Source organism: Gracilinanus agilis, chromosome X (genome assembly GCF_016433145.1).
Source record: "Gracilinanus agilis isolate LMUSP501 chromosome X, AgileGrace, whole genome shotgun sequence".
Classification (NCBI taxonomy): Eukaryota; Metazoa; Chordata; class Mammalia; order Didelphimorphia; family Didelphidae; genus Gracilinanus; species Gracilinanus agilis.
In genome coordinates this window covers 61,180,340-61,206,706 of record NC_058136.1, presented here as the reverse complement: position 1 = coordinate 61,206,706, position 26,367 = coordinate 61,180,340, and the positions used below count along the sequence as shown (strand labels likewise).

The window sequence follows — 26,367 nt, the reverse complement described above, 5'->3', positions numbered from 1 at the left end:
GGACTCCAGGCCCTGCACTCTATCCACTGTGCCACCTCGCTGCCCTTTGGGCAAGTCATTTAATTGCCATCTCCCTCAATTTCCTCTATTGTGAAACGGGAATAATAATAGTATCAACTTCCTGGAGTGGTTGTAAGAATCAAATGAGATCATATTTGTAAAGCACTTAGCATGGTGCCTGGCACCTAGTAGACACTATATAAATGCTAGCTATTATTATCACCATCATCATTGTTATGATTATGATTAGAAAGTAGTTGGTGACGTGGGACTGAAGCTCTTGAGAAATCAGGACTGGATAAGTAGAGTTGGGAGTCATCTGCATAGAGAAAATTGAGCCCTTGAGAACTGATGAACTCCCTCTTCCAGGGAGGAGAAAGCATCTGGGGGATGGGATGGGATAGTCAGCAGCATCAATCAGTGCCCAGAGGTAGTGACAAAAGGATGAAAACTGTCAGATTTGGCCCTTAAAGGGGGCCTCAGCAAATTGTAGAGTCATTTGTTGAGTAAACTGTGAAGCCGGATTGCAGAAGGGAAGACGTAGAGGCAAGATGTAGATAACTTTTTCTGGGCCTTAGACTGAAGAAAGTAGGGAGAGGAATCATGGGAATGAAAAGTTGAGGAGGTCAAGTGAAGGCAGGGCTTTCTGTTTTGGGGTGGGGGCAGACTGGGACACATTTGTAGAAAGAACCAGTAATTAGTGGCAAGTTGAGAATTAGGGCATTTTGTGGAGGTACCTGCCAGAGGAGTTGGAAGAGGGTTGCCCATGATCAGGAGTATTGGCAAGGAGAAGAGAAGGGCCTGGAGGAATGTGGGACAGGAGGCTGAGGTGGGCGGGTAGAGAGAAGAGGCAGCCACAGTGAATGGAAGGGAACCAGGTCCAAGCGGGAGTGGGCTGCTCTTGGTGCAGGAGACAAGAAGGTTCACCATAGACTGTGGGAGGTGTGGGAAGTGATGGGGGGAAAGGAAATGAGGTCTCTGTGGAGGTGCTATAATATGGCATGGGTGAGGAGCTAACTCAGGGTTGAGGTTTGACAAGGCAGGAGCAATGACTGAACAGGAGGCGAGAAGATAAGGAGAGATGGAGGGCAGAGAGATTAAAAAGGAAGTCTCACGAAGATGAAGAATAGGAGGAAGTGGTGGTGAGGCTTACAAGTTCTAGATCAGACCAGAGGGCACAGACTCATTCCTGCACATGATGAAGTGGCAGATTCTGAGGCTTGGAGGAGGTGGGCCCAGGAAGCCAAGATGTGGGAGGGAATTGCATTGGTTCTGTTGAAGTTCCTGTGTCAGAGGGTCAGGTCTGAACACTTCCCTAACTTTTAGTGCAGCTAGGTGGCAGCGCTGGGATTTGAGGCAGGAAAATCTGAATTCAGATTCAGGCTCCAACGTTTCCTAGCTGTGTGAACCTGGGCAAGTCATTTCGCCTCAGTTTGCCTCAGTTTTCTCCTCTGTCAAATGGGGATCATTGTTGTGAGACTCCAGTGGGTTCATCTTTGTAAAGTGTAAATGCTGGTTGTGATGGTGAGGATGTTGATGATATTGTGGGATTAAGGAGAAATGTGGGTCAGGGGTTAGCCTCTTTGTCCATTGTTTCACTTGTCATTTATTTATTCGATTAGATTGATATAGGAGAGGCTTGTGGGTAGAAAGCTGGCCTCAGAGCCAGGAGGCCCTGGGTTCAAGCCCTCCCTTCTGGCACAGCCTGGCCTATGTGATCTTGCTCTAGACCAGAAGTGTCAGACATGGGGGTTCCTGAGTGTCACTGAGCCAGATTCAAATATCATTGGCCAGAAGACCAGAAAGCATAGATAAGATTCTGTATAGAAATCAGTGATTCCCAAAGTGGGCGCTACTGCCCCCTGGTGGTGCTGCAGCCATCCAGGGTGGGGTGGTGATGGCCACAGGTGCATTTGGGGGCAGTGAAGAACTGTAAGGGGGCTGTGATAGTATAAAAGTAAGTAAGCTAAGTAATATTTTTTCTGGAAAGGGGGTGGTAGGCCAAAAAAGATATAGATATAGATATAGATATAGATATAGATATAGATATAGACATAGATATAGACATAGATATAGACATAGATATAGATGGATTGCTCCTGTTTGCTCCCTCCAGTTGCCTGGAAGTTTCCTGCTGCCATGTCCTGGCCCAGACCTTATCTAGTCAGACCACCTCACCTAGGTGCTAGGAGTATTATGTTTCAGGCTGGATACTGGCCAGGGATGCTGGAGAAGAGATCCCATCGTTTGGGTGGGGGCTGGGCCTGAACAAGAGAGGAATTCTAACAGGGGTTGATGATAGGCAGTTTCAAATGAAGCTGCCTGAAAGCCAAGAGCCAGAAGTTCCCACCGATGCCCTCTGCAAGAGCAGTTGTAACTGGTAGCTGGTAGGAATGGAAGCCAGTTTGCAGAGAGTTGAGGAGGGAGTGGCTGCTGGACTGGGGGCAGTAAGTTAGAGCTGTGATCAGTGACAAATTGCTGGGATACTCAGACGTGAGGTTTTGTATTTCCTGTGTGGAGAACCTTGGGTGTTTGCCAGAGGGACAGGGAGGGGTGGAGGAGACACAGACAGAGTCAGAGGTCAGAGAGATTGGGAGCTAGAGCAAGGTCACTCATCAGACTGGAAGGGGTAGGGAAAGTAAGAGTGTCAGCTCTTCAGAGAAGGAAGAAAGGAACCTCTGACTTTGGAGAGCTTTTGCACCCCACCCTCGCCTTTCTAGTCTTCTCTTGCTACTTCTGCACTTCTCCTATGTGCTTTGAGATCCAGTGACACTGGCCTCTTTCTCCTCCAATTTCTCTGGTTGTCTGCCACGCCTGGCACACTCTTCCTCCTCTTCTCTGACTCTGGCTACCCTGACCTCCTTTAGGTCCAGCCACTGTTCCCTTTCCCATTCCTCCTCTGGAATCTTCTTTCTGAGATTCTCCCCAGTTTACCCTCCACATCTTGCTCATAGCCAGCTGTCTGCATGTCCTCTCCCCCACAGTCTGGGAACTCCTTGAGGGCAGGCAGGGACTGTTTGGGGGCCTTTCTTGTACTCCCAGTTTAGCACAGTACCTGGCCCCCAGTGGGTGCTTGATAAATGCTTGTCCCTCTGAACTTGCCCAAGATCTGCTTCTAGTGGCATTCATCCAGACCCCACTAAATTCTCTTCTTTTCCCCAGCCCAGGCTCCTACCACTCCCCTGCCACCACCTCCGAGGGGCCCCGGGAGCAGCATAAGGGGGCAGGCGCTCTAATGGACTGGCTTATGTGACCTGGAGCCAAGTAGGAAGAGGGAGGTTGTCCTGCACTTTTCAGATGAGGAGATAGCTTGGGTTGGTGCTCCTGCCCTTTTTGAATTGGCTCCTATATTTGTTCTAAATTATGGGCAGTCTGTTGATTTGGGATCCTTAGTCCCCCTCAGTGAACATCACTTTGCCCGACAGATGTTCAAGAAGCCGTCAGGGTTACCAACAGAGATGCCCAGAGCCTTCAACATTTAAGCGCAGTCTCTGTGCTCAAGCAGAAGGATGATTTTTAATGTGGCTTCTGTCGGTATAGATAGAGGCAGCTGGAGATGGCGTCACAGTGGAGGAAGGCTGGGCCTGGAATCAGGAAGAGCTGAGTTCATATCCAACCTCACCTACTTCTTAGGTCTGTGCCCCCACTACCTGAGCTGTAAAATGGGTTTGTTGTGAGGATCAGAGGAGATAGTTGTGGAAAAGCACTTAATGCAATTGCTGTTTCCCTTCTTTCCTTCCTTATGCATACACAGGATCAGATGATTGAGGACTAAGCCTAGCAATTTGCAGAAAAGAAAAGTGAGGGTCAGAGTACTTGGGCCTTGCTCAAGGTCATGTGGCTTATCAAATCATGGGGCCAGAACTGGAACTCAGGTCCTATTACTCCAAATCCAGGACACAGGTATCTCACAGCTGCCTTGGCCCCAGGCAGACTGTGTAGATGGGGATGTTGTCATTGGCTAGCTGCTGCCACTGCGCAGCTCTTCCGAAATGCTGGGGTACCTGGTGCTCTGGGCTGGCAGGCAGGAGGCAGGAAGGCCTGGCTTCTGCTCCAGTTTCCTCTGCTTCTTAGCTGGGTGAGCCCAGACCTTTACCTTTCTGAACTCCCAAAGTTAGGAGAAGATCCAAACGTTCTGACATCTATGAAAATCCTCCCTGGAAATAGCCCTTAACAGCCAGTATGGACAAATGGAAGATTGCTCAGGGCAAAAGCCTTGTGTGCACTGAGTTTCAAGAAGGCTGGATTAGCTGCCTCAGCCCCAAAGTCTAGGGAAATGGTAGTTTGGCTTTTTGTTTTTTGAATTTTTTTATTGTGAAGAGACTGAGTTACTAGGCAACGGTCATGGCCTGGCTGCTTAGTGGGAGTGGAATGGGACAAGTTGATTCCAAAGAGTGGAAAATAAAAACGAGTTGGGAAAGAACAAACAGATACAAGGAGAGATTTTTTTTTCCTTTTTGGGTTTACCACATATTTCTGTCCTTTATTCGTCTTCTCTGAAAAGGGGCCTGCCTTGGCAGAAATCCCTTCCTGCCACCTGGTACTGCCCTCAGTCTATCAGCTCTGCTTGGGCTAAGGCAAGGGAACAGCAGCAGGAAGCCAAGTGTGGGCCCAGCTCCCTGGGCAGGACTGGGAAGGGGCCAGCCCCCTTCTGGCTCAAATTCTGGCCTGCCCCTATGCTTGCAGTGGCACCCCAAGCTGGCTGGGCCTTTTTCATGGCCAATAGTACCTAAGCCCTTGGGTAGTCAGCAGTCAAACCAGAGGAAAAAAATAAATGTGGATTCTGTAATCACCTTGGCCACTTCCCTTCCCAGGACCTCAGTTTTGTTATCTGTAAAATAAAGGAGTTTGAACCTTTAAAAACCCCCCAACACAAATCAAGGGAAGGGTTTAATATTGGTGGATGGGTGTGATGAGGTACTGCAGATTCAGAAATGGTGTCAAAAATAAAAAGCATCAATAACATTTATTTTAAACAGAATCCTAGAATGTTAGAGGCAGAAAAGCTGGGCCTCTCCCATCTTATACCTGTGAGGGGAATTGTGAAAACCCAAATGAAAGCCTTTTTACTTATCCTTTTAATGAATGCAGAATTGAAATCGGGTACTTCTGAGGAGGCTCCAACCTTCTGTAAATCCAAGCCTCAGACTCCCGCCTACCACCTCTTGCCCTAGCTTTGTGTACCCAGGCAAACCTCTCTCCCTCTCTAAGCCTTAGTTCCTCCCTCTGTAAAATGGGTGGTGGATGTATAGGATGGAGTTGTTGACCAAGATGCTTTCTTCCTAGAGGCACTCACAGCTTTGACAGGTCATGGGATTTGTTTGGGGCAATTCACCAGACGCTTGTGAAGCCCCTACTTCCTCTGAGGCCTTGGATGCCCTCAGTACATTGGGGGGCATGCTACAGAGGGCTACTGTGGGGTCAATTAAGACGTAAACACAAATGTCTTTCCAATAATGCACATCCCAGGAGATCATCGGGGGAGGCTGGGCAGGCCAAGATCACTTGTACTTGGGAGGAGTCATTAGCTTTTGAAGGCCAGTTCTTCTTGTTTAAAAGTTTTAATAACAAATATCCACGTGAGTTTCCTGCAGTCATATAATACAAATTCTCTTCCTTCCTTCTTCACTCTCCTCTTCCAGAGTTGAAGGCCGGTTCTCCTAACAGGGCCCGCTTGGTCACTGGCATGTACATGACGCCATCATCAGTCTGGAGATGGTGGTCCAGTACTTGTGGTTTTGCTTTTTACATCTATAGCAGGAGCTGGAGACTTATCTACTCCTCCAAGATTTCAGGGAATAGTAATGAAGACAAATCACCAGAACACTTACCAGAGCAGGCTTAGGTGAATGAAAGCAGCTAAACTAAGTCTGTTGAGCCTTTGTTGGGAAGCTATGACCTTGTCCAAGCAGGCCTGGCCACCCTGCCCCTTCTTTCCATCTCCACTGCCCTTTTTATTTAGCTACTGAGGAGTGTTACCTGTTGGAACAGGTATTGGGTTTTCTACCTCGGTGACCCTCCAGATGAGATGGGCGTGCCGAGTACCAACCTTTCGAGGCATCTTGATGTGTTTTTGTGGAATCAGCCTTAGTAGGGTCTTTCTGCTTCATTCCATTCTGAAAAGCAGATTCAAGTGACAATTAGCATTTTTTCTCTCATTTCCATCTATTGAGTCACCTTATTTCACATAATAGGTGTGTTTCTGTGAAGGAAGTTTTCATTAAAAATTAAATCCTTATAAATGCACTAGAAAATGGCACATGTGCCGGAGGGGGCACACAGCTCTCTCTGTGGGCATGCGTGCCATCACCCCAGCACAGAGTTCACCAGGAGCAGGCTATTCCCCTCCCCCTTTCCACAGGTGCCTGAGGATATTTCTCACATCTCCTGCCTCTAAAAGGTTTGCCTTCTCTGCACTAGAGGAAATTGATACTTCTAAGAATCTCCTGGCAAATCCTGTTGTGATAATCACGCCCACCACCACCACCAATGGTTTATGGCAAATAATTTTCTTTTGTATTTACTAAGAGAAATGAGGGGCTCTTCAGTATTTCATGATGGGCAGACTGGGCAACTGGACATGAACATAGGTGTGACATTTGGGCTAGGGAGGTGACATGTGTCTTAGTGGTTTGAATGAATTTGGTCTTTAAAATTGAAATTCCCTCTTCAGTGAGTAATGTGTTGAGGGAGCCAGATGACCTAGTCTCAAACTCTTTTGCTTTGTCCAACTGGCTTCTGCCACTCAACTTCCCCTTCCCATCCCACCCCCCGCCAGTCTAGAAAAAAGGCTGCTGGCACCACTACTGTCCTGCCTAGATTGAGAAGGAAGTCGTGGCTTCTGGTCCTTCCCTCCATCCACCATTTTGTATTCCGAGGGCCATCTGTTGTTTGAAAAGGGGGTGGGGGAAGTCTCTTCTACCATCTGTTTTCCTTGAGTCTTGATGTTGCTGTAAAGACGAAACTAGAACCTCCCTCCAGTTGTTTGTTTGTTCACGGATCAGATTTCAAGGCCAGTAAAGGCCTTCTCTAGCTCAGGTTGTCCAAATGTTGCCCGTATTTCAAGGATTCTTTCCTCCTATTGGCATGGAGAAATTTCTTTCTTCCCAGGTAAGAGAGGTTCTTGTGACCAAGCAAAGACCAATGGGGCTGGTGGAAGTTGCTTTCAGAGTTTATTTTACAAAGCTCTATCAGGTCCCTGGAATTTTGATTGTAGGGCACTTGGTACTTTGGGTTAATTATTTTCCTCTTCTCTCTCTTCCCTGTCCTAGAATACAGTCGCTTTGAATCCAAGATCCACGATTTGCGGGAACAAATGATGAACAGCAGCATGAGCTCTGGATCAGGCTCCCTTCGGACCAGTGAGAAGAGATCTCTCTATGTCCGGTAAGACGTACAAACTGGGAAAGCTTACCTAGTGGGCAAAGGAACGGTCTTCCACAAGTAGACAAAAAAGGCTCCCTTTGGGTTAAGTGTCAGTGGTTTGTGGTCAGCGTCTCCTCCTCTTAGTGAACTGGAGTCTGCCTTTTACTTTTTGGTGACCTTGTCCTGGGAGAGTTTCTGGGTTCTGGAATTGCAGAATCTTGTCTGGTAGTTGTTATTCTTCAGTACTCAGAGACCACTTCTTGCTTCAAAGTCCTGGCCTTGCAAGCAAGTTTGATTTGAGGGGAAAGCCTGGTGTCTTCTCTTCTACTTAGGTGGCATCGGTTTATGTATTTAATTAGGTGTGAGCCCAGGAGCTGCCATCGCTGAGTGCTGTTGGTGCCAGAACTTTGAGGAGGCCACTGTATTGACAAGCCAAGGTCCATCCAGCTTCTGGTGTAGAACAGAGTAGAACAGAGCAGCTTGAGGGCCTCAATGTGGCCACACGAGCAAGGCGATATCATCTTGTGTGTCTTTTTGTAGCTTGGGCCCTTGGCAGATAGGCAGAGGGATCACCCTCTAGAGACAAGGGACTGTATGACAGCCTGGGGTTGTCTGGTCAAGCTCTTTGCTGAGCTCCAGCAGTGCTTTGTCTGGTGGCTTCTGTTCTTGGGGGAAAATGGAGAACTTTTTGCTAGTTGCCTGGTCATGATTCTGTCCTCTGGGTGCAAGTGATTGCTGTTCTTTTCATATTGCTAGATTTATTTTTCTTCTTTTGGTATATTCCCGAATCCCACAGTAGGGAGCTAGCCTTTTTGGCCAGAAAGTCTCCCAGAAACCCTTCCTGTTCTTCCCAAAGAAATCTTTGATCTGGTCTCCTTGTGTGTTAATAGCGCCTTTGCGTAAGCCTGAAATCCACTTCCTGCTTGAGGAGAAAAGAGAGGCCTGAGGAGTCATGCCCCTGGAAGGTAGCATTGCTAGGCTTGAGACTCAAAAGAAAAGCCTCTTTTCTAGCTCAGAGCCCTTATTTCCATCCTAGGGACCTGATGGGAAGAAATCAGAATGAATGCTCCAGGCCGCCCCCCCAGAGGGGAACACAGAAGTGTCATGCGCAGGATCATTACCTTGGTGTCCCCACAGGCTGTGCAGGAAGCTGTTTTGTAGGCAACTCTCCTGAATTTTTTTAATGTTTAAAAAAAATTAAAAATTTTATTATATACTTAGTAACCATCAACACCAACAAACTTTTAAATAAATAAATGCAAAAAAGTTATGTACAAAATCACAAACTCCACGTTGTTCAAATTTGTTTATAAATGTGTGTGTGCTAATATAACATCCTTTGCTTTTGAGATCCCTTGGGATCTGTTTTCCTTGGATCCTTTTTTCTCTTGATTTTGTGGCTGGTATTTAAGAAATTTAATCATAGTATGAATTATTTTTATTCCCTTTTCTTTTCTTATCTCTTCATACATTTCCCTGATTTTCTTTATATTTCCAAAATTTGTCAGTTCTAATAACATAATACGATCCATTACATTCAGATATCACAATCTATTCAGCCATTTCCCCCACTCATTGCATTTGTGTTATTTCCAGTTATTTTGTCATTATAAAGCTTCCATGAATATTTCAGACATACAAAGCTTTTTACCTTGTTAGAGCCTAATCCTTGTAATGGGATCCCCAGGTTAAAGAGCATGAACAGTTTTCAAAGTTCTTAATGCATACTTCCTTATTGTTTTCTAATAAATGATTCATAGCTGCTCTAGCAGTATAATAGTAGGCATATTTCTCCACGTTCTTCTTAACATTTCATTTGATCAATTTTTTTACTTCAACTGTGATTTGATCAATGTATGCATTCCCTCCAGATTCTAAACCCTCTACACCGGTGATGGCAAACCTCTGACATGTGTGTCATCACTGATACGTGTAGCTATTCTCAATGACGCACAGCCACATGCGGCTGCATACAAAGAAGTACGGGGCTGCATGCCGAGGATGAAACATTCGCTATAGTGTAGTGTAGACACTCTGTGCACTCTAGATGACAGTTCTACCTATATTAATTTATCTATTTTGGTTTATTAAATACAGTTATATATTATAATTGTACATTTTTGTTATTTAAACTATAAATATCCCGAAATTTTGGTGTTTTTTCTCAAAGTGACGCACCACCCCAGTTATGCTCGGTTTTTTGGTGAATTTTGACACACCAAGCTCAAAAGGTTGCTGATCACTGCTCTACACTTTAGTATTTGATCCTTGGAAGTTGCTGAGGCTGAATAATTCATTAATGAGTGATGATTCGCTTTAACTTAACCAAGCTGGTCCTCAGATAACATATTTACCAAGACCACATTTAGCTTAATTGGTCCTCGAGCAGTGGACACAATCTGTTGCCAGGACTCTTTCTAAAACCAAGTCTTTCCAGCTTGATCATACCCAGTGGAGCTTTTGTTCCAATGGCACAATCCCTCAGAAATGCAGGATTACCTCCATAGTATGATAAGTGTAAAAATAAGACTTTTGCAGAATATTTATACTTTCTAAATCATTATTACCCCACCAGAAACCATGTTTGAATTATGTGTAGGTTCAGGCTTAGATCTGCTGCTAGCCTCAGGCAGGTATGTGGGGACCTAATGAATGCCCAGTACATAGGGAGCTTCAGAGAAAACAGTAGGATAGAGGAGGATTCACTCTGCTAGAGAATCCAATACCATGCTATTCCATCGTGTTAAAATTTATGTAAAAGAACAAATGGAAAGTATTTTTCCATAACTTTTCTAATAATTAATTTCATCTTCATTGGTGGTATATTCAGCCTTTCCGTCTTTAATGCTAATGATTTGAGCTTCTCTTTTTTTTTTTTTTATCGGTTAACCAATGGCTTAACAATTTTGTTGATTTTTTAAAATAAAACCAAGTCCCAGATTTATTTTTTAATTAATTTATTTTTTAATTTCATTTCTTACATTCAATTTTGTTGATCTCATCTTTAATTCTTTTTTTTTTATTTTATTTTTTTTTTTTTTATAAACCCTTACCTTCCGTCTTGGAGTCAATACTGTGTATTGGCTCCAAGGCAGAAGAGTGGTAAGGGTAGGCAATGGGGGTTTAGTTCAGAATTTTACATTTGTTCTCTTTCTGGTTTTTTAAATTGTATTCCCAATTCATTGATCTTTTCCTTCTCTATTTTATTAATGTAAGCATTAGAGATATACATTTTCCTCTGATTACTGTTTTTGCTATATCTAGATCTGTATCCTATAGGCTTTGGTATGTTGTCTCATCATTCTCTTTAATGAAATTCATTATTTCAATATTTTTTAACCCATTCATTCTTTAAGATTAAGTTATTTTGTCTCCAATTAGGTTTTTCTTTTTTTCTTTTTTTTATTTTAAAGCCTTAACTTCTGTGTATTGACTTATAGGTGGAAGAGTGGTAAGGGTAGGCAATGGGGGTCAAGTGACTTGCCCAGGGTCACACAGTTGGGAAGTGTCTGAGGCCGGATTTGAACCTAGGACCTCCTGTCTCTAGGCCTGGCTCTCAATCCACTGAGCTACCCAGCTGCCCCCTCCAATTAGTTTTTACTTTTGCATGGTTCCAGTTTTTTATCGTGTTATAGTCTGAAAGGGATGCATTTGATATTTTTTGCTTTTCTACATTTAACTATAATAATGTTTTTGTGCTGTAATATATGGTCAATTTTTGGAAAAGTGCCATGTACCAGCAAGAAGAAGGTATACTCTTTTTTGTTTCCATTCAATTCTTTCCAGGTAACTATCATATTTAACTTATCTAAGATTCTATTAATCTTGACTTTTTTCTTATTTATTTTTTGGCTATTATGAGAGGGGAAAATTATAGACCCCCTCTCCCCCCCCACACACACTGTTACTGTTTTGTTATTTATTTCAACCTATGACATTTGGTGCATATAGGTTTAATATTGATAATGCTTCATTGTCTATGATACCTTTTAGCATAATATAGTTTCCCTGTTTATCTCTTTTGATTAAATCTATTTTAATTTTAACTTTGGCAGAGATCATGATTGCTACCTCTGCTTTCTTTGTATCAGCTGGGACAGAGTCTATTCTGCTCCAACCCTTAATTCTTGCTCTGTGTGTCTCTCTCATTTTTTGTGTATTTCTTGTTAATAACATATTGTTAGGTTTGGGTTTTTTATCTATTTTGCTATTCATTTTCATTTTATGGGTGAATTCATCCCATTCTCATTCAATGCAATAATTACTAGTTGTGTTTTTCCCTCTATTCTGTGTTTTTTTTTACTGTCCTTCTTTTCCTTTTGCTGTATCCCTCCTCAGGTGTCCCAATTTCTTCTGTCCACTACCTCTCCAATTCATACCTCTTCTTAGAAATCTTGCCTTATCTTCTCCTCTTGCCCTCTTAGTTCCAAATTGGTCCATGTTCTTAAAGGTCCCTCTCTTGTCCTTTCCCACTTACCCTTTAGTTCTTATCCTATGCACCTTTCCAGAAGTCCCTTCCTTATTCTCCCAACTCTGCCCTCCTGTTTCTTAATATGAGTTTTATTCTAAAAATCTCTCCCTTATCCCCCCACTCTATATCTTGATATGTACTCCCTTCGAGGTATCCCTCCCTTTTCTTATCTCCTTGCCCTCCTTTTTCTTAATTGACCCTTCCTTCTCTTAGAATAGTCTCCTCTCTCATCCTATCCCCTTTCCCTCCCATATCTCTGTATGTTAAGTTATGTAAGTTAAGTACTTTTTTACCCTTCTAGTTGTCTGTGTTGTTTCTTCTTTAACCCAAATCTGCTGAGAGAAGGGTTCTAGCACTCTCAGCCCTCCTTCTACTCCTTCCTCTTTTATATGAGAAGAGAGTTGTTCCATTTTACCTTTCCTTACTCTATTTTATTAGTATTTGGTCTTGTTCCATTGTATTTACCTTGACCTCCAGAAGTTTATTTCTAGATATTTCCCTTTCTACTCACTTTCTCCTTGCCCTCCACCCTCTCTTCTCCAGTGCCACAACTCTTCCTTCCAGGACCACTAATCTCTTGGGGTCACAGAGGCTCTTTTTCTCTGTCCCAGCCTTTGACTTCAGTGACACATTGGCATCCTCTTAAGGAGACATTGTTCACAATGGTGAATAATGGGCCTAGGAAACCACATGTTTCAGTGCCTTGGCTCTGCCTCTTGATTTCTCTATGTTGGGGTCTCAGGCAGGTCTTGACAAAGGGCTACGTAGGCCAGGTGGGAAGCTGTGCAAAACCTCTTTCTGCACTCTCTTTACTTTTTTTTTATTTTATTTTTTTTAAAACCCTCACCTTCCATCTTGGAGTCAATACTGTGTATTGGCTCCAAGGCAGAAGAGTGGTAAGGGTAGGCAATGGGGATCAAGTGACTTGCCCAGGGTCACATGGCTGGGAAGTGTCTGAGGCTAGATTTGAACCTAGGACCTCCTGTCTCTAGGCCTGGCTCTCAATCCACTGAGCTACCCAGCTGCCTCCCTCTCTTTACTTTCTGCTTTTTCTTCCAATACATTTCCCTTCTTCCCCAAACCCCTCCCCTCTTCCACCCTGGGGCTTCTGAAGCAGTAGGTGTCTTCTCCATGGTGTTTCTCTGAATATGCCCTTGGAGGAACATAGGATCTTGGCAGCAGGGGAAGTCATATTAGTAATGGGCAAAGTCAAATACTTAAATACATGAAATGGTTTAGAAAAAAAATGAAGCTCCTCCTAGGACCAAGCTTAAATTCTTGAGGTGAGGCATTGCTGTAGTATGAATATACTCTAGGGTGGAGGAGTGAGGAGTCTGGGAAGCCCAGAGGACATGGACATCTTGCCATGCTGATTCCCAGAAGCCCACATGCAGCCAAGTGAAAGTGCTATGTATGCTCCAACCAGGCCTCCCTCCCCTTCCCCAAGCAGCTTACTCAATCAGCAAATATTTGGTAAGCATCTGCTGTGTGCCAGGCACTGGGCTTAACGGATTGGAACTTTGTGCTCAGGCCTGTACTAGCTGATTTCTGGGATCCCCGCTCCATCCAGGTTTGGTTGCTAAATGATGTGGCACAAGACAGAGACTCGCTCTGATGACAGATAGGATTTTAAAGCTAGTTCAAACAAGTGTTCAGGACTTCACAGGAGATGCATCTCTCATCCTGCATCTCTGGTTGTTGGTTGTGCCATGTGTTTCTCTTACTCTTTGATCCCTAGACCAGTCTGGTCCCCAAGAAGGTTCATTTCTTTCCAGGCATCTATGAGTTACTTAAATTCCCTATACTTTTATATTTTGGGGAAACCATTCCTGAAGCTTCGCTTTCTCTTTGTGCCCCTCCCTTTCTCTCCTCCTTTCCTCCCCATAATTTCCCATTTGGGCCTGCAGCTTCTCTGGAAAACACAAACAAAGTACTCTTAGCTGCTACATTCTGTATCTCCTCCAGCGCTCACACTGGAGTCAGGCCCCCTTGAGAGAAATTCTCCTTTGGCCCAGCCTCAACACTCAAGACTGGGCCCTCGTGTTGTTCTTCAGAATTGGCTGGGGTGGCAAGACTCATCCAGGTCTTTGCAATCAGCATATCCTCTCTGGTGACTTTCTATGTGGTCAGCATAGGGCCACAGGTAGCTTAGGAAGGAGCTTTTCTATTTAGATCACTGTTCATGAGCCGGGGGAGATATGTCTTTGATTCCCGGCTGTCATTCGAAGGAGGGAGATAAAGCTGCTGGGCATTAATTGGTACATGGTGAGACTTTTTTGCAGACCCTACCCAGGAGGCTCAGTAAGTTGTTTGTTCTCCCCGCCTCCTTCTTCCCCATTCCTTCTGAGAACTAGTCTCAAATAACCAGCTCTCTATTATGTATTTCCAGCTGTTTGGAATTTCTGTTTGATTGAGATGCTCCTAAGTGTCCAAAATTGGAAGTCTTCATCTCATTGCTTCCCACCTAGGGGAGCATCTACCCTATACCTACCCCTGTCTAGGGCAGCACCATCCTTCTAGTCATCCTCAACTATCCAGGGAGGTTCCTAGCTTTGGCTATTCCACTTCCACAACTCTTCCATCTGTCCCTTTTGTGACATTCATACAGCCACCATTGGAGGTTAACCCCGCATCACTTCTTGCGTGGATCATTGCAATAACTTCTACCTTTCCTGATTCGAACTCCACCCCCAGCTAACAATCCCCATCATTAGGACCTCAGAGTTATTTGTATTTAGGGTATGGCTACTAGATTGTAAGCCCTGTGAGGACAGGGACCAGGGCTTTTCCCTTTGCTTTATATTCCTCCCAGAACAGTGCTCTGCACAGTGTAGCTACTTAAATAGGATCCTAGCTTTAAAATGAACCTGTCCACCATGTCTCGAGGGCAAGATGTCAAGGATCAGGGAAAATTTGGAGCAGTTGGCTGCATGAGCACGGTCTCGTAGGGAACAGGAATGCTGGCACCCAAGAAACCGGTCAGGCAGGTTCCCAAAGACCGAGGGCCAAGGAAAACAGGGGCTTTCCGAAAGAAGAGCAGGCCCTCAGCCAGGGAGAACTTTCAGGGAAAGGCGTATGTGAATGATTCCTTCTAGTGGAAAGGGCACTAGATTTGGAGATTCCCCCTGCCATTTGACCTTGAGCAAAGTCCTTTCTTTCTGTAGGGCTCTTTCCTCCACTGTACACTAAGGAGAAATTCCTGCCTCAGAGAATCCCTAGCCTCACTTATGAGCCCCCTTCTCCATATAGAAAACGTTGCTGATCTTTCTCTCTCCAAACCTCCTTCTTCATAATCACCTCCTAATAAAGCCTGTATCTTCTCTGCATGCACACCATCCTTGTTCAAGTATGACTTCCTGGAAGGCAGACACCTGCCAGCTTTATACAGCACCTACTGTATGCTAGGCACTATCCAAATATTATCTCATTTCATTTTCTCCAAAACCCTAGAAAGCTAAGTGCTATTATTATCCCCATTTTGTGACTGAGGAATCTGAAGCAGAGAAAGGCAAAGTGACTTGCCCAGGGTCTCACAGCATAGAAGAATCTGAGAATGGATTTGAATTCAGGTCTTACTGACTCCACTGTGCTACCAAGCTATGTCAATGGGTTAATTTGTTTCTGGAAACCCCCACTATCACAATTTCCCCCTAATGTTCCATTTCTTTCTCTCTACTGGATCCTTCCCTACTGCTCACGACCATACCCATGTCTCTCCCACCTTTAAAAAACTCACTCAGTTCTACTTTCCCTGCTAGCTGTCTCTCTATTATCTCTACCATCTCTATTCTCTCTACTCTCCTCAACCAAACACCTTGAGAAAGTCATTTACCCTCATTGTCTCCACGTCATTTCCTCTCTTTTCTAAATCCTCTGCAGTCTGGCTTCTGACTTCATCATTCAGCTGAAACTGGCTTCTTCCTACTTATTAGTGATCACTCCATTCCCAAATCTAATGGACTTTTCTCAACACTCATCCTTCTTGACCTCCCTGCAACCTTGAACAATGTGGATCCCCATTTCCTCTTGGCTCCTCTCTCCTCTCTGGGTTTTCAGGACATTTCTCTCTCCTGGCTCTCCTTCTGCCTGGCTGACTGCTCCTCCTCAGGCTCTATCACTGTCTGTAAGACTCTGTCTTCTCTATTCTCTTACTTGGTGATCTCATACATGGGTTCCATTCTCATCTCTAGGCAGAGGATTTCCAGATCTCGCCATCCTGAGCTCTTATCCCTCATCGCCAGCTACCTTTTGGCCATCACAGGCCTCTCAAAGTCACCATGTCCAAGACAAAAGCCATTTTCTTTTCTTTCCCTGATCTTCCTTGTTGCTGTTGAGGACCCCACAATCCCACCACTTAGCCAGGCTTAAAACTTCAGTTTCATCTTCAAGTTTTTACTCAGCTTAGGTATCCATTCCATGGCCAGATCTTCACATCCTGTACCACAGCCACTCCCCTATCACTTTTCTCATTGGTTTCTAAAGGTGCCTCAATTGCTTTAAGTATCAATCAGATCTATCCACTGCTAAGCCACCAGAATGATTTTCTGAACCAAGTCCAGATCTGACCATTCAGTTAGCTCTAGTTGGCCCCATTTCTCCCAGGAACACACAGTTCATGTTGTCTAAGGGAGGAGAGGGAAGCAGTTGGACATCTATCCTTGGCTTTCTTTTTTTTCTCCTCTCTCTCCCCTCTTCCTACTTTGGACAGTTTCAGCTGTAGAAGGGAGCTGAATGCACTTAGTGTTAGCAGTTGGAGTCAGCTTCTTCAAGTCCTGCCTCTACCAGTCACAGGCAAGTCGACCTCCTTGTGACCTCAGTTTCCTCATTTCTGAAATGAATGTTTTCATACCTGGCCTACTTACCTTGTAAGTGCCTTATAAAATCAGTTCACAAAGAAAGTGCTTTGGGAACTTGAAAGCTGGATCTGTTTCTGCCTTCCCAGGAATGACTCTCTTCTGCCTATGTGATCCTGACTTTTTTTCTTGAGCACCAGCTTGAAACTGCCAGCAATCTATAGGAATTTCCATCCTGATGTTCTAGCCACACTTCCAGCTGAACATATCGAAGCTGGAACACTTCCAATTGCTCTCTTGCAAACCCAAAGCAGCCTGCCCTCTCTCCTTCTAGCCATTGTACCACCATTCCTCCCAGTCATCCAGCCTCAGTGTCCATATTCAGTTTGTTTCCAGGTACTCTGGATTCTTTTCTTCTGTGGCCTCCCTCCAGCCTCTTCCCTCCCCTCCTCAGAGCTGCTAGATTAATCTCACCCAAAGCATTCCTCTGCTTTAAAATCTTTAGTGACTCACCTTTGGCCACTAAATGTTCTGTTACTCACTGACTGGAAGACCTTGGAAAAGTCCCTTTCCCTCTCTGGGCTGTGGATTCCTTCCCTGTAAGACCAAAGGATTCCAATAGTGCCTGACAACTCTGACATTCTGGGCAGCAGGGCCTCCCCTGGCCTGGCCTCCATTTATTTTTCTAGCATTTGATAAGCACAGATGCTGGTACTTGTCCTTACATTAAGGTATACTTGGCTTCTCCAAATCCCCTCCTCTGCCCTTGCTAGTTGTGTCCTCAGGGGCCCAGCACCCCCTGGTTTTTTTCCTTCCAATGTTTTTTTTCTTTTTTACTTTTTCAGTTACTTGTAGAAACAATTTTTAACAATTGTTTTTTGATATTTTGGAATTCAAGTTTTCTTCCTCCCTTCCTTCCCCACCAAAGGTGGTGAAAAGTCTGATATAGGTTATATCCGTACTTTACTGTAAGATAGATGGCGTGCTTTGATCTGCCTCAGACTCCAACAGTTCCTGCTTTGGCTGTGAAGAGCCTTTTCACCATGACTCCCTTGTGGTTGTCTTGGAGACTTGCTTTCCTGATAATGGTTTAGTTGCTCACAGGTGATCATCCTCCTACAATATTTGTTATTGCATACATCGTTCTCCTGGTTCTGCTCACTTCACTTTGTATCGGTTCATAGAAGTCTTTCCAGGTTTTTCTGAACTCATCCTATTCCTTTTGGCACAATAGTATTCCTTCACAACCATTTACCACAACTTGTTCAGCCGTTCCCCACAAGTGATAGACAGCTCCTTGTAAGGGGTTAAAAGGGGTTTCGATTGGGTAAATACTAAAAGGTTGGCTGCCAGGAGATTGAACAATTATCAGTCCCCAATTAAAGAATAACCTCAAGTTAAAATGACTTTTATGGAAATTTATTTACAAATGAGAAGAGGAAGTAGAATAAGGAAATAAGAGAGAGGATAAGATAGAATAAGTAATCTAACACAGTAGGTAATTTGCTCTGATCCCCTACTTCAATCCAGGTAGATCTAATTAACCCTCAGCTGAGGGAAAATCCAGCCTTGATCCCAAGGCTGGGAAGCCAGAGGCCCAAAGCCTCAAAGGCGAATGAAGCAAATGCTTCAGCTACAGAGCCTCTATTAAAAGGAAGTTCAGGAAGATTCAGTCTTAACACTCACCACGTGGAACAGTCTCACCAGCTTCAGACCTCCTCCAAGTCCGGTCACGAACCAAAAGAGCTCCTTCACCCTCAGTATCCAATTCTTTGTCAGTACAAAAAAAAGCTGCTAAAATATTTTGGTACAGGTAGGTCTTTCCCCCTTATCTCTTGTCTTTTGGGGACCCAGACCCAGGAGTGGTATTGCTGGGTCAAATGGTATACATAGTTTTATGGCCCTTTGGGCCTGATTCCATACTGCTCTCCAGAATGGTTATATCAGTTCACAGTTCCAGCAACAGTGTATTAGTGTCCCAGTTTTCCCCCATCTCCTCCAACATTTATCATTTTCCTTTTTGGTCATATGAGCCCATCTGAGAGGTATGTTAAGTGGTATCTCAGAGTTGTTTTAATTTGGATTTCTCCAATCAGTAGTGATTTGACATATTTTTTCATGAATAGTTTTAATTTCTTCTGAGAATGGTCTGTTCATATCCTTTGACCATTTTTCGATTGGTACCCTTCTTTTCAAATAAAAAATTGCATGCTTCTTCATTCTTCTGAAACAATCTAGGCTCCCCCAAATCCTTGGTTTGTGTTTTATTAAAACAAAATCAAGGGGCAGCTCAGTGGAGTGAGAGTCAGGCCTAGAGACAGGAGGTCCTAGGTTCAAACCCGGCCTCAGCCACTTCCCAGCTGTGTGACCCTGGGCAAGTCACTTGACCCCCATTGCCCACCCTTACCAATCTTCCACTTATGAGACAATACACCGAAGTACAAGGGTTAAAAAAATCAAGAATTTTATTACTATTTTGAAACACATCTAAAAGATAAAATAATGAAATAATGAAAATAATCATTCCATTTCATTCACTGTCAGATTTGGTCATCTAGCCCAAAGAAAACACGGAGAGTGGCAGAGGGATGTTTGGAAATTGAAGCCTCAGACTCTAAATCTGGACCTCTTTTCACTGAGACAAAGATGTATTATAGGTAAAACCCAATGGCAATAGGCACCCCAGGGGGAAACCTCTAATTCCAGGCTATGGAATATGCCTGGATATCCTTGGGGGAAATGGGGACTATGGGACAATTGCTCTGTCTCCAAGCAGGGGCTTCAGCTTTCGAGCAGGAAGGAAAGAAGCAGTTCATGCTTACTTAGCCTAGCCTTGAGAACATTGTTCACCCATAGTGGAGGTGGGAAGCACCAGAGAAACCTGGGCACTTGGTGGCCTTTGTGTCCAAAAAGAGATGTAATGGGCTTTGGCCCCACCCAAAAGTGTGTCCCTCTCTCCCCTCTGGGTGAAGGAACCCTTTCTCCCAGTCCTACGAGCCTCTTTTAAGACCAGGAGGAGACAGATACCAAGCCTCTCCATTGGACATAGCAGAAGGCATGGTAAGGCTTAGTGACTCATCACCCCAGGCCCATTGCCCATAGCCTGCCCTTGTGCCATCTCCCACCAGTTGGAACAAACTGATTGTTAGTCTTGCTGTTGTTGACTTTGATTTGAACTAGGTTTAGATACCCATAACTGATATCCCAGAGGAGGACCCAGCCCATAGCTTGAGTCAGGCAGGATCTCAGGGCCCTTAGCAGTACTCCTTTGACCCTATTTCTGCCTATTGCAATCTGAATTTGGTTTCAAGGCCACCAAGCTCAATCTTTTGCCTTTTTTGGGCACTTACTAGTCTCTGTTCTTTGAGGAGCAAAACTGGAAGCTTGGAGTTCCGGGGCTCTTCAGGGATTTTCTGTCTTTGTGGACCCTGGGCAAGCCAACCTTCGTGAGCCTTTGTTTCTTCCTTTGTACAATGTGGCACATACTAGTCTCTCCCCACCTCCACCCCTGTGTAGTGAGGCTCCAAGGAAATAACTAGTGAATGTAAGTGCTCTGGAGTCCTAGCATTACTAGCAGGATGTGAGCTCTAGGGTTAGGGTGAAGGACAGGATCTTTTAGCTACTAGATCTCACTGGATCCTTACTGAAGGCCTGTTAGGGTTAATTAAGGTACTCTATCTTTTTCCCTGTCCCAAAAGGAGCCTGGTATGTGGTAGAGACTCAAAGGACTCAATGAGTGAAATTAATGACTAGCCTGAGTTCACTATTCCATCTGCCACCTCCGGACATAGTGTGGAATGTGTACAGAATCTCGGTTGGCAAGGATCTTGGAGGCCACCATCTGGTCCAACCCAAACTTGAAAAAAGAATCTACTCTATGATGTTATCCCCAACAAGTGGTCTTCTAGCCTCTGTTTGAAGCCCTCCAATGATGAGAGGCTCACATAAGCTGAGGGAGTGACTCATGCCACTACCCCCAGCCTTTGCTATTATGCTCTCCCCAGACACTATCCCAGTTTCCTCAGATCCATCCTTGCGTGGCATCAAGAAGCAAACCCTCCAGCTAGGCATGACCAGGGCAGATGGGGTGGCAGGAGGCCTAGAAGCAAGGGCACTGGAGGCCCAAGGTTGCTTTGGTCTTCTGGATTGCCATTTGAACCATCAGATCTTTTGTCAGGTGAATGGCTTTTTTGCCTTATCTTCACTTTCCCGAATCTTAGCTTATTTTAGGCCCATCTCAGGCGACTCTCTGAAGTCTTTCCCAATTTTCACAAGCTGTTATTGTTTTTTCTCTCTCCTCAGTTAACCAATACACAGTATTGATTTCTAAAATGGAAGGGAAAGGTTTTTTTTTAAAAACTCTTTACCTTCTGTATTAGAATTGTAATGGGTAAAATTATGGTTGGATTGAATATTTGAGAGTTTGGTCGCCAGAAATTAATTACTTAATTCCAAATGAAAGACTCAAGTCAGAATGACTTTTATGGTAGATTATTTACAAATAGAAAGAGTGCAGGTAAGGAAAATTAGAGAGGGAAAGAGATAATTACTCCAGCCTGGTCCAAACCAGGTAGGGCTTCAGAGGCCCCAGCAAAGGGGCCTACAGAGGTTAATTAAACAAGGCTTCTAGCCACGAGGCCTCCTCCAAGATGAGGGGCCTCTTTGGAGGCTAGTGCCTCCAGAAAGCCAAGGAAAGGGAAGTCAGCCTTTTCACTCACCCACATGGCAGTCCAAAAGGAAGCAGTCTGAGGTCTCAAGCCCAAGCTCCTCCAAGGTCAGGTTCAAAGGGGCAAAACCTCCTCACAGGAAGTTACCATCATATTTAAAAGACAGTTCTTTGCGTCACTTCCTGTGTCTTCCTTCCACTTAAATGTGGACCAATGGCAGCTTTAACTTTGCTTCAGACTGCCTGGGGGGCAGTCAGTTGTTTTTGATTTGTGACTCACTAGCACACTATACAAGTAGGGATGTATATATTCCTGGTGGCTAAAATCTAAAGAATTAATAGGGGAGAGTTAATCCCATCTTCACAATCCCCTCTGATGATAATTTAGGAGACCAGTCTCCCAATTGATCATTTTATTTCATTTTAAGTTTTTATTTTGAATATTTTTCCATAGTTACACATTTCATGTTCTTTCCCTCTCCCCCAAACCCTTCTTAGCCAATGCACAATTCCACTGGGTTTTACATGTATCATTGATCAAGACCTAATTCCATGTTATTGATAGTTAGACTAGAGTTATTGTTTAGTGTCTACATCCCCAATAATATCCCCATCAGCCCATGTGTTCAAGCAGTTGTTTTTCTTCTGTATTTCTCCTCCCACAGTTCTTCCTCTGAATGTGGCTAGTTTTCTTTCTCATAAGTCCCTCAGAATTGTCCTGGATCCTTGCATTGCTGCTAGTAGAGAAGTCTGTTATGTTCGATTGTACCACAGTGTATTAGTCTTTGTGTACAATGTTCTCCTGGTTCTGCTCCTTTCACTCTGCATCCATTCCTGGAGGTCATTCCAGTTCACATGGAATATTTTTGTACATGTTTTTTTCCTTATTATCTCTTTGGAGTATAAACCAAGTAGTGCTATAGCTGGATCAAAAGGCAAATAGTCTTTTAAAGCCCTTTGAGCATAGTTCCAAATTGCCATCCAGAATGGTTGGACCAATTGATCCATCAATTATATAATCATCTTGTACCTCTAAAAATCTACTAACTACAGGTGCATACAAAATTGCACCTTCTAAGAGGAAAGTACAATAGTTAGAGATAAGAGGGAACTAGAAGAGAGAGAAAACAAAATGAATGTTTTGCTAGGCGCATTGACAAAAAATCTATTAGGGGGCAGTCCCCTTTGGCATAAAAGTTTACTTTCAAAATAAATGTTCATCCCCCTTCAGTTTAATCAGCTGCACCCCAAAGTTCACTTTGGATCTTCTTGATGCAGTGTAGGTTTTTCAGGCATCTTTCTGCAAACAGTTCATTCTCTGGATTTAGGGAGTTAGCAAGCTTCTTTCCCTGAAATTTTTTCTTGAACAAAATTTTAAATCTTGGATTTTTAATGAAAATACAATCCCCCTTGAAGAGGGTATTGACCAACACTCAGATCAGCTCAGGATACATGGTTGAATTATGGGGTGTATGAGTCAATTATCAAAAGATAACCAAAAAACATAAAAAGAAAAACAAATAGAAGAAAAATTAAACTTTGAGAGAAAGAAAAAATTCAAGATCAGAATTAAAATATAAAAAAATCTATGCATATAAACATTTCTGAGTAAACAAGAATAAATTCATAATAGGCCCTTGTATTACGGTCCAATTTAATAAATTCATAATAGGCCCTTCTATTAGGGTCCAATTAAAGTGATTTTTATCCCACGAGTCTGTAGGACAAAATGCAGTGATATTGTACTTACCCATTGGCAGCCAAGACTACAGGAAGTTGCCATACTATAAGAGAGGAAAAAAGGACTAGATTTTTGTATGAAAGGGAAGTGCCATTCCCTGGTCTGATTGTACCTTCACTCTCAGGGATAGGGGGAGCCAGGATAACATTCAAACTTCAGTACTTGACTGAGAGTATTTCACCAGGAGTGTGACACAAGGAGTCCTGCATCTTAACATATGTCAAGGACCACAACCTTGAGTCTCACACTAGGTTCAAGTCCTTTCATATTGGCGTAGAAGTTCAACAATCCTACCTGGATTGGTTTGGTCCTTTTTTACCTTGTGCTCCTAGGCACTGTGCAGATTCTCATCAATCATTGGTTTTGTTCTCTTTCCCCTTTATCCCCAAATTATTGTAATTTAAAAGTTGGTTATATTTACAAGATCCATTGGAGAGACTAGCCTTCTAAGGGATCTGAGGGAGAATGTGTAATTGGAAATCTTGTACCTTTAAAACTACATTACCCAGGAGTCCACTGACTTCCCGTTGTACTGACTTAGACAGGAGATAAATTTGGTGGATTTCCGTGTCTAGCCCTCTTCTCTTGGAATGAGGGCAGCTGTGAACACAGGACTTTTGAACAGGTAGATCAGCTTGGGCACATGGTTTTATTTTGTTACCTTTTTATTCCTTTACTTCTAGTGATTATTAATAAATCTTTTAAAAATATAATATTTTGAGTTATTGTATATTAATTTTAAGTTTTATAGAATCAATACTAAGTATTGGTTCCAAGGCAGAAGAGCAGTAAGGACCAGGTAACGGTGATTAAAGCAACTTGCTTGGGATCACACAGCTAGGAAGTTTCTGAGACCAGATGACTAGAAGCTTTTTAAGATTCTTCATTTTTTTCCCCTATCCCTAGTGCCAGACACTGGGCCTTGTACATTTGTTGTTCTTCAGTTGTTTCAGTTGTGTCTGACTCTCTGTGGCCCCTTGGCAAAGATCCTGGAGTGGCTTGCCATTTCTTCTTCGTTTTACTGAGACAAACAGGGTGAAATGACTTGCTCAGGGTCACACATCTAGTAAGTGCTTGAGACCAGTTTTGAACTCAGGTCCTGGTACTCCACTGCAGCCCACCTAGCTATTCCTATGCACATAGTAGGTACTTAATTTTTGTTTCTTTGTTGAATTAAATTTTTTCTAGATGGTGGTAAGGATAGACTTAGTTCTTGCATTTTATTTTCCATATTAAGTTACTTCAATGTGAATTGGTGCTGGATAGGGTGTCTCTGAAACTTTTTTCTTTTTCCACTAACATGTAAAAACACTTTTTGGCATTTGTTTTCTGACATTTTGAGTTACCCATTCTCTCACTCCCTCTAAGACAGTAAGCAATATGCTTTTGGTCACATGTGCACTCAGATAAAACATTTCCATTTTTGTCATGCAGGGGAAGAATTTACATAAAAAAATGAAGGACAGTTTGTTTCCCCTAGCTGTGTGACCCTGGGCAAGTCACTTAACCCTGATTGCCTACCTCTTACCACTCTTTTCTCTTAGAATTGATATTAAGACAAAAAGTAAAGATTTAAAAAAAGAAAGAATTGTCTTCTTCACTCTCCATTGAGACTCCATCAGTTCTTTCTCTGGAGGTAGAGAGCATAGTTTATCATGAGTCCTTTGGGATTGTTTTAAAATCATTGTATTGCTGAGAATAGCTAAGTCATTCTCAGTTGTTCATCATACAGTAGTATCCCTGCTGTGTATCATGTTTTCCCGGTTCTGCTCACTTCACTCTGCATCAGTTCGTGTAGGTCTTTACAGGTTTTTCTGAAATCCTCCTGCTTGTCATTTCTTTATAGCACAATAGTATTCCTTCACAATCCTATACCACAGCTTGCTAAGCCATTCCCCAGCTGAGGAACAACCTCTCAGTTTCCAATTCTTTGCCACCACAAAAAAGGTGCTATAAATGTTTATACAAAGTGGCCCTTTCCCCTTTTTTTATTTCTGTGACATTGCTGGATCAAAGGGTACACACAGTCTTATAGCCCTTTGGGCATGGTTCCACATTGCTCTCCAGAACCATTGGTTGGATCAGTTCACAAGTCCCTCAATACTACATCAGTGTCCCAGTTTTTCCACATTCTCTACATTTGTCATTTTCCTTTTCTGTCATATTAGCTAAATCTGCTAGGTGTGAGGTGTTAACCTCAGTGTTGTTTTAATTTGCATTTCTCTAATCAATAATGATTTGGAGCATTTTTTTCCACATGACTATAGATAGCTTTGATTTCTTCATCAGAAAAGTGCCTATTCATATCCTTTGGCTATTCATCAATTGGGGAATATCCTGTATTCCTATAAATTGGACTCTGTTCTCTATGTATTTGAAAATAAGGTCAGTTTTCTCTCCTAATCTTGGTTGCATTAGTTTTGTTTATGCAAAACCTTTTAATTATCCATTTTATATCTCATAATGCTTTCTATTTCTTGTGGCACTTTTATTTCTAGAAAAAATTTTCAATAGGAAACACCCATTCTTGGAATTCAGGTGGGTAGGAAACAGTTTATAATGGAGATTGCTATCTTGTTCTTTACAATTGAAGTTGCAAACACTCCTCTCCACCACCGTGGAGACTCTTAGTTACTGCCTGGTGACATATTGTGATGCTGAATTTCAAAGTCAGATTTTTTTTAAGCTACCCTAAGTACTTGGGTCACTGGGTTACTAGAAAGTTATTAGCCCATCATCTGTTCACTCTTGCTATCTCTTGTCAAATAAAGTTCTAGACCATGCTGACTTTTTTTTTTACTGGAGTCACCCCATGCTTGTTGATGTCTTCTTTCCTTCCCTCCTCACTCCTCTTCCTCTCTTCTTCCCTTCTCCTATCTTTTCTTCCATTCTCCCTTTATCTTTTTTTCCTTCATCTGTTCTTCCTTCTCCTTTCTCTTCCCTTCATCAGTGGAGAGCCATGCTGGCTGCCCGGGTTCTAGATCACTGTAGAACCCCAAAATGCAGAAATAGGCATGGTTCTAGATTCTTAGGAGACTCTGGAGACAAAGAAAGGAGAGCAGGAGGAGGAGAGGCAGAAAGAAGAAGGGGAAGGAAGAAGAGAGAGAGCAAAAAAAGCAGAGACAAAAGGAAACAAAGGAGATATATAGAGTGGACTGCAGAGAGAGGAGAGATAAAAAGAGAGAAGAAAGGAGAGTAGAGATAGAGACACAGACACAGGAGGTGGGGTAAACAAAGGAGAGCAGAGATAAAGAAGGAGAGAGGAAAAGTGAAAGGAGAAGAGAGACATGGAGAGGACAGAGAAGGAGAGCAGAGAAAGAGAAGAGGAGGC

General features: G+C 43.3%; 1 protein-coding gene across 7 annotated transcripts in view; it reads left to right on the top strand.

The window, feature by feature from the left end:
* Nucleotides 1-7,276: 7,276 nt before the first annotated feature.
* Nucleotides 7,277-26,367, top strand: part of DLG3 (discs large MAGUK scaffold protein 3) — a 46,744-nt gene continuing 27,653 nt past the window's right edge. For 4 of the 7 annotated variants that reach the window (XM_044682969.1, XM_044682968.1, XM_044682967.1 and 1 more), the window contains exon 1: nucleotides 7,316-7,386. In XM_044682969.1, coding sequence (XP_044538904.1) covers nucleotides 7,316-7,386 — 71 coding nt within the window. Of the gene's footprint in view, nucleotides 7,387-26,367 lie in introns of all 7 variants that reach the window. The other 3 variants (XM_044682972.1, XM_044682970.1, XM_044682971.1) reach the window with 2 other exon arrangements.